At 48.7% G+C, this 8,329-nt stretch overlaps 1 protein-coding gene across 4 annotated transcripts in view; it reads left to right on the top strand.

The window, feature by feature from the left end:
• The first annotated feature begins 1,603 nt into the window (after positions 1-1,603).
• Positions 1,604-8,329, top strand: part of LOC100559902 (fatty acyl-CoA hydrolase precursor, medium chain) — a 26,545-nt gene continuing 19,819 nt past the window's right edge. For all 4 annotated transcript variants that reach the window (XM_062961752.1, XM_062961751.1, XM_062961750.1 and 1 more), the window contains exons 1-4: positions 1,604-1,763; positions 3,004-3,202; positions 7,685-7,829; positions 7,971-8,104. In XM_062961752.1, the coding sequence (XP_062817822.1) occupies positions 1,682-1,763; positions 3,004-3,202; positions 7,685-7,829; positions 7,971-8,104 (560 nt within the window). In that variant the 5' untranslated portion in view covers positions 1,604-1,681. The remainder of the gene's footprint in view (positions 1,764-3,003; positions 3,203-7,684; positions 7,830-7,970; positions 8,105-8,329) is intronic.

The raw sequence follows: 8,329 nt of genomic DNA, 5'->3' as shown, positions 1-8,329 counted from the left end.
TCCTTCCTTCCTTCCTTCCTCCTTCCTTCCTTCCTTCTTTCCTTCCTTCCTTCCTTCCTTCTTCCTTCCTCTTCTTCCTTTCCTTCCTTCTTTCCTTCCTTCCTTCCTTCTTTCCTTCCTTCCTTCCTTCCTTTCTTCCTTCTTCCCTTCCTTCTTCCTTCCTTCCTTCCTTCCTTCCTTCCTTCCTTCCTTCCTTCCTTCCTTCCTTCTTCCTTCTTTCCTCTTCCTTCCTTCCTTCCTTCCTTCCTTCCTTCCTTCTTCCTTCTTCTTCTCTTCCTTCCTTCCTTCCTTCCTTCTTTCCTTCCTTCCTTCCTTCCTTCCTTCTTTCCTTCCTTCCTTCCTTCCTTCCTTCCTTCCTTCCTTTCTTCTTCCTTCCTTCTTTCCTTCTTCCTTCCTTCCTTCCTTCTTTCCTTCCTTCCTTCCTTCTTTCCTTCTTTCCTTCCTTCTTTCCTTCCTTCTTTCTTCCTTCCTTCCTTCCTTCCTTCTTTCCTTCCTTCCTTCCTTGCTTCCTTCCTTCCTTCCTTCTTCCTTCTTTCCTTCCTTCCTTTCTTCTTTCCTTCCTTCTTTCCTTCCTTCCTTCCTTCTTTCCTTCTTTCCTTCCTTCCTTCCTTTTTTCCTTCCTTCCTTCCTTCCTTCCTTCCTTCCGTCTTTCCTTCCTTCCTTTCTTCTTTCCTTCCTTCTTTCCTTCCTTCCTTCCTTCCTTCCTTCCTTCCTTCCTTCCTTCCTTCCTTCTTTCCTTCCTTCCTTCCTTCCTTCCTTCTTTCCTTCCTTCCTTCCTTCCTTCTTTCCTTCCTTCTTTCCTTCCTTCCTTCCTTCCTTCCTTCTTTCCTTCCTTCCTTCCTTCCTTCCTTCCTTCCTTTTTTCCTTCCTTCCTTCCTTCCTTCCTTCCTTCCTTCCTTCCTTCCTTTCTTCTTTCCTTCCTTCTTTCCTTCCTTCCTTCCTTCCTTCCTTCCTTCCTTCCTTCCTTCCTTCCTTCTTTCCTTCCTTCCTTCCTTCTTTCCTTCTTTCCTTCCTTCCTTCCTTCTTTCCTTCCTTCCTTCCTTTTTTCCTTCCTTCCTTCCTTCCTTCCTTCCTTCCTTCCTTCCTTCCTTCTTTCCTTCCTTCCTTCCTTCTTTCTCTCCTTCTTTCTTCCTTCCTTCTTTCCTTCCTTCCTTCCTTCTTTCTCTCCTTCTTACTTCCTTCCTTCTTTCCTTCCTTCCTTCTTTCTTCCTTCCTTCTCTCCTTCCTTCCTTCTCTTCTTCTTCCCTCCCCCCTTCCTTCTCTTTTTCCTTCCTTCCCTCCTTCTTACTTCTTTCCTTCTCTCTTTCCTTCCCTCCCTCCTCCCTTCCCTTCCTTCCTTTCCTTCTTCCTCTCCTTCCTTTTTCCTTCCCTTCCTCCCTTCCCTCCTTCCTTTCATTCTTCCTTCCCTTCTTCTTCACTCCTTCTTTTCTTCTTTCCTTCCTCCCTTCGCTCCTTCCTTCCTTCCTTCCTTCCTTCCTTTTTTCCCTTCCCAGGGGACCCGGCTGGATGTCCCTTGGGCCCCCGGTGCCGAGGGGGCGGGGCGTTGCCAGGGAGGGAGGGGGGAGAGCGCCCATTGGCCCCTGGACCCACCCGCCTCCCCGCCCTCCTCCTCCTGCTCTCCTTCTCTTCTTCTTCTTTTGCTTCTTCTGTCGCTTCTGCTCCTGTTCCTGCGAGGAGGAAGATGCCGTCGGTGGGCTGCTTGTCCCTCCGGGGCCCCCTCTTCCTCCTCCTCCTCCTGTTCGTGGGCGTCTCCGCCGGAGAAGGCAAGCGCGGGGACCCCTTGGCCGCCCCTTCTTTCTCCCCAAACTCGCACGCAGAGCCCTCCTCGGGTCAGGGATTGCGGGAGTCCAAGTCCAAAACACGTGGAGGGAGGGAGGGAGGGGGGGGCTTCTTCTTCTTGTTCTTCTTCTTCTTCTTGTTGTTGTTCTTCTCCTTCTTCCCTTCCTCCGTTTCCCCTTCTTCTTCTCTTTGCCCTCTTCCCTTTTCCTTTCCCTTCCCTTCTTCCTCCTTTTCCTCTTTCCCTTCTCTTGCCCTCCCTTCATCCCTTTTCCTTTCCCTTCCTTCCTCCCTTTTCCTCCTTTCCCTACCTCTTGTTTCCCTTCTTCCCCCTTTTCCCTTTCCCTTCTCTTGCTCCCTTTATTTATTTATTTATTTATTTATTTATTTACAGCATTTATATTCCACCCTTCTCAGGGTGGATCACATTGCACACATAAAAGGCAAACATTCAATGCCATGACATAGAACAGAGACAAGACAAACGCAGGCTCCAAGCTGGCCTCGAACTCATGACCTCTTGGTCAGAGTGATTGGTCTCAGCTGGCTGCTCACCAGCTTGCGCCACAGCCCAGGCCTTTCTTCCATTCCTTCCTTCTCTTCTCCTTTCCTTTCTCTTCTTTTCCCCTTTCCCTCCTTTCCCTCCTTTTTCTTCTTCTCTTCCTTCCTTCCCTTCTAGTTTTTCTTCCCTTCCTTCTTCCCTTTTCCTTCTCCTTTCCCTCTTGTTTCCCTTCCCTTCTTCCTCCGTTTCCCTTCTCTTGCCCCTTCTTCCATTCCTTCCTTCCCTTCTCCTTTCCCTTCCTTTTCCCATCCTTTTCCTCCTCCTTTCCCTCCCTCTTCTTTCCTTTCTCCCTCCCGTTCCCTTATTTATTTATTTTATTTATTTACAGCCCTTCTTTCTCACCCCGAAGGGGACTCAGGGTGGATCACATTGCACACATAAAGGCAAACATTCAATGCCATAACATAGAACAGAGACAGAGACAAGACGCAGGCTGGCCTTGAACTCATGACCTCTTGGTCAGAGTGATTTGTTGATTTGTTGCAGCTGGCTTGCTTTCCAGCCTGCGCCACAGCCCGTTCCCTTCTTCCTCCTTTTCCCTTTCCCTTCTCTTGCCCACTTTCTTCCCTCCCTTTTTCCTTCCCTTCCTTTTCCCTTCCCTTTCCTCCTCCTTTCCCTCCCTCTTTCCCTTCTTCTGACCCTCCTTCTTCTCCTTCTTCTTCCAGGCGACTCCCCTCCGGAGGTGCAGACGGGACAGGGGTCCCTGCGTGGGCAACGCCTGCATGTCCCAGGGTCGGAGCGCCCCGTGGATGTCTTCCTGGGGGTCCCCTTTGCCCCCCCTCCCCTGGGACCCCTGCGCTTCTCCCCCCCGGGGGCCCCACCGTCGTGGACCGGAACCCGGGATGCCCAGGCCCACCCGCCCATGTGAGTGGGAAATGGGGTGAAGGGGGGGCGGGGAGGAAGGTATGATCATACCTACAAATGTGTAACCTAAAGTGATGCCTCCATGACTCACAATCCCTATGTCTTCAATACAGCCGGTGTGTAGTTTGAGCCCTAGACCAGTGATGGGCAACCTATGACACGCATGTCAACACGGACACGCCTAGCCATTTTTGCTGACACGCTGCCGTATGCAGATTGATTGGATGACTATGTCTTTTGTGGTCAAATTTGGTGTGATTTGGTCCAGTGGTTTTGTTGTTTACTCCATGGGAATTATGCACATTATCTATATATATAAAAGGGTAATGAAATTTCGGCCTAGGACAAAACAACAAAACTACACATCCCAGAAACACTAAACTTGGCAGCACAACCCCTCATCCATGGCTCTACGTTCATACAACAAAAAGAAAAGAAAAATTAAGTCCTAATTAGAGGGAGAGGAATAATTGTTTTTATCCTGTTGCTGCCAGTTAGAAGGCTAAGCTCCGCCCAGGAGACAGGCAGAGTTAGGTCTCATTTAGGCCTTTTCCACACTGCCTATAAAATACAGATTATCTGATTTTAACTGGATTATATGGCAGTGTAGACTCAAGGCCCTTCCACACGGCTATCTAATCCATTTATAATGGACTTAATGTCAGGGGAAAACCTTTACCCTTTACCTTAACTACCACCAATTCCTCAATACTTTATTTCCCATACCAACATACTTCGCCACAGCAACGCGTGGCCGGGCACAGCTAGTACATATATATATATATATATATATATAGTATTATTCTATTATTGTTGTAGTATATTATTATATGTCAGGACCCAGGCTGCAGAGCACCAATAACCTTACACAGAGGCCAGAATCTATCTAATATCTTTATTATAGAAATATATAAAGTCAATAAAAAGTTCAAAGTTATAATCCATTAACCGAAACACACACTTTGCCAAGCAAAGTGTGGGGAAATGACAGGGTCCTTAAGGTCCAAAGTAGCTTGACAACAAGGCTGGAAAATAGACTTGATTCTTGGCTAGATCAAAACTTGAAATGAGGCAAACATGAAACATGAACTGAGTCCAAAGTCCGTGAAACAAGGCAAGGCTGGAAACTTGATCCGTGAAACAAGGCAAGGCTGGAAACTCGATCCGGGAAACAAGGAACTGGGGTACGAAGTCCACACACGATCTCTCTCCTCAAGCTGAACAATTGACTCCGCAAGGTTCCCCTTGCGGCAAAACTCCTATATAGGGTCTTGTTTTCCCGCCAACAGAACACTTTCCCTGGAGAACAAGAAGCGAAACCCAACTCTGTCCAGATGCATGACTCCTTAGAATTTCCCAAGGGAAGCAGACCTAATCAGCTAGTTGTCTGGCTGCGATTCTGAGACTCCGGCGATTAGCCTCCCTGATTCCTCTATCTCTATTATAATTGTCCTTTCGGGAAAACGGGGGAGAATTCTGCCCAAGGCTTGTTTGGTTAACTTCCTGAGGACAAACATCCTCCAGGTGGAGAGGCTCCGATTCAAACTGAACCGGTGGAAATCCCATGTTTTCCTCCTCGTCTGCCACAATAGCACTAGGAACGGGACTACAAGGCCCATGAGACATCACATTATATTATTCATTATTCATGACTACATTGAAACTACAACCGAGAGAAATCAGCATGGAAACTGCAAGGGGTACCATAGATTGTTGTACATGATTTTTTGATTTATTAAATACAGTTATATATTACAATTATATATTTTTGTTATTTAAACTATACATATTGCGAAATTATGGTTTTTTTTTTATCGAAGTGACACACCACCCAAGTCATGCTAGGTTTTTTGGTGAATTTTTACACACCAAGCGCAAAAGCTTGCCCATCATTGCCCTAGACTATGACTCTGTAGGCCAAGGTATGGACCCCCACGAGGCCGTTGAAACCCACCAGAGAAGTTACACTCTCTCAGAAGGTGGAAACATCTGAAAAAAGTATTGCCCAGAAAACTATATGATAAATGGTTCACTTTAGGGTCATTAAAAGAAAAAAAATGAATTCTGAACAGCTTCCAAGGGCAGCCCCAGGGAGGCCTTGTTGCAGTAGTCTAGCAGCGGTGTCTCCAAGGCACATCTGGCTCCTCAAGGAAGCTGGTGTGGGCATTTTCACCCTGCAAGTTAATTCATTCAGGCAAACACCCAAACACTGCACACCTGAGGTCCGGAGCTCAGACCGAATCCCCAGCTGCCTGTCGGCAAGGTTGGCAGAACCTTAGTAGCCAGCCATCCGAGGCACTCACAAGAGGCTTTTGGAAGTACAGTAGAGCCCTGCTTATTCGTCATAAACTGGCGGGCAGAATGACAGATAAGCGAAACTAACGGATAACAGGGGCCGGGCTGTGGCACAGCTGGCTAGTAACCAGCTGCTATAAATCACTACTGACCAAGAGATCATGAGTTCGAAGCCCAGGTCGGGTTAAGCCTCCGACCATAAAAAAAAAATAGCCCCGGCTTGCTGTTGATCTAGCAGCCCCGAAAGATAGTTGCATCTGTCAAGTAGGGAAAATTTAGGGACGCTTTATGCGGGAGGCTAATTTAATTAATCTACAACACCATAAAACTGCTCACGAGGAAAAGAATGAGGAAGAACAGCCACCAATGGACGGTGAAGCAACAGCTCCCCCTGTGGCCGGAATCGTGAAGCTGGAAAGATGTTTAAAAAAATGCCTCTGTGTCTGTCTAAAACTGAATGTTGTTTGTCTGTTGGCATTGAATGTTTGCCATATATGTGTTCATTGTAATCCGCCCTGAGTCCCCTTCGGGGTGAGAAAGAAGGGCGGAATATAAATACTGTAAATAAATAAATAATAATAAAATAACAAGGTTGGTGCTCGCTCGCCCACCCTCCCTCCTCGCTCACTTACCAGGCCGGATCCCAGCAGTGGCGACGGCAGCACCATCGGGGTGAGTGAGTGAGCGAGAGAGCGGCGGAGGGGTTTTGCCACCCTACTTCACTTGCCCGCCTCTGTCCCTTGGCTGTCGCCACACCAGGTCCCAGCAGTGCCAGTGCCCAGCCTGGCGAAGTAGTGAGCGAGCGAGCGAGCAACGGAGGGCCTTTGCCGCCCTCCTTCACTCACCCACCCTCCGTCCCTCGCGCACTCACCTGGCTGGGTTCCGGCAGTACCGGGACCCGGCGAGGTGACTGAGAGAGCGAGCTGGGAAAGGGACTTTGCCTCGGATAATACGGAGTGTCGGATAAATGGAACTCGGAAAAGCGGGGCTCTACTGCATCTTTAATGCTAGGTTCCTACACTACAGCACAGTCTCGGCTGAAGGAAACACAGTCCATTGCCACCTTGAACATCGCCCTTTTGGCACCCAGTTCCAGTTCGAGCCGGCTGCCGTTATCAGTTCCTTCTCAGGCCAGAGTCTCAAATTATCACTTGGTTGTTGTATGTCTTTCGGGCTGTGTGGCCATGTTCCAGAAGTATTCTCTCCTGACGTTTCGCCAGGCATCCTCAGAGGTTGTGAGGTATGAGGATGCCTGCCATAGATGTGGGCGAAACGTCAGGAGAGAATGCTTCTGGAACATGGCCACACAGCCCGAAAGACATACAAGACCCCTGTGATCCCGGCCATGAAAGCCTTCGACAACAAACTATCACTTCTTTCCCATCGTGGGCCTCTCACCTACAGATGGTTTACATTCTTCTGCTTGGGTAGAACTCACGGTGGGGATTCTGATCTGGGCTTTCAAAGACACCAGCAGAGCACCTTGACAGGATTTGTACATTCCCTTCCATTTTATAAGTGACTAGCTGTGCCCGGCCACGCGTTGCTGTGGCAAAGTGGTGGTGGTATTGGTTAAAAGTTGTTGTGGAATTTTTATTTGACGGAGGCTACGCTGCTCTCTTCTACGCACGGGTTTACCTCTCCTTCCGAGGAGAACCAGCCAGAGTCAGCCAGGGCTTCGGGGCTGCTTTTCCTCGGAGGCTAAACCCGTGCGTGGAAGAGAGCGGCGTAACCTCCGTGGAAAAGCAGCCCCGAAGCCCTGGCTGACTCTCGCTGCTCCTCCTCGCGAGGAGAGATAAACTCACACCTTTTCTTTGAGCTGACAGGAAAGGAAAGGCTCAATGTTTTGATTCTTGAGATCTTGCGAAAGACAAGAGAGCGGGTGTTTTGCTTGCTCCTCCCTCCTGCATTCATTCTTCAGCTGGCTGACTTTCATTACGTGGCGGGAAACTTCAGAGGGTAGGAAGTTTGTAAACTCATTAATAGTTCTGAAAAGGGCCTAATTTTGAATGAGGACTATGTTTAAAGGTACTACTAAAGTATGGCTTTTAACTGCATATAATAAACATTTTATCCAATTCTTAGTTAATTTTTAATTCCAAAACGTAACGTATTTTCTGGATAGCCCTCGTAGATAGAGGCCTGTTTGCATGCGATGGCCATCTCGCTTCCCTTTGCTTCCTCAAGGTGTTTGCAGGATCCCGTCACGGGGCAAGTCCTGTCGGATGCCTTTACCAACAAGAAGGAGAAGGTCTCCTTGGACGTTTCCGAGGACTGTTTGTACCTCAACATCTTCTCTCCGGTCCGTGCGGACAAGGAGGCAAAGAAGCCGGTGAGCACCAGGAGGGACAGGGACACGAATTGGAGGGTCACCAGGAGGGTCAGGATGCCAACAGAGACCAAGTCCAGGCTTTGGCCAGCTTTGGGACTCCAACTCCATGCAACTCCTTCTCTCCCTCGTGTTTGGCTGCAGGTGATGGTTTGGATCCACGGCGGGGGTCTTCTCCTGGGGGCAGCCTCCACTTACGACGGGTCCGCCTTGGCCGCCTTTGAGGATGTGGTGGTGGTGGCCATCCAGTACCGGCTGGGCATCCTTGGCTTCCTCAGGTAAGGCTTGGAGCTGGCCCTTGCAGAAAATCATGGAATCCTAGAGTTGGAAGGGACCTCCAAAGGCCACCCAGTCCAACCCCCTTCCTTCTGCCAGGCAGGAAAAACACAACCCACCCGATGACCATCCAGCCTCTGATTAATACTACTGCTACTTCTTCTTCTTCTTCTTCTTCTTCTTATTCTTATTCTTATTATTATTATTATTATTATTATTTTATGACA

The sequence above is a fragment of the Anolis carolinensis genome, unplaced genomic scaffold (genome assembly GCF_035594765.1).
Source record: "Anolis carolinensis isolate JA03-04 unplaced genomic scaffold, rAnoCar3.1.pri scaffold_9, whole genome shotgun sequence".
NCBI classification, from domain to species: Eukaryota; Metazoa; Chordata; class Lepidosauria; order Squamata; family Dactyloidae; genus Anolis; species Anolis carolinensis.
The sequence above is the reverse complement of the archived record's forward strand: the minus strand, read 5'-3'. Positions and strand labels throughout refer to the sequence as shown.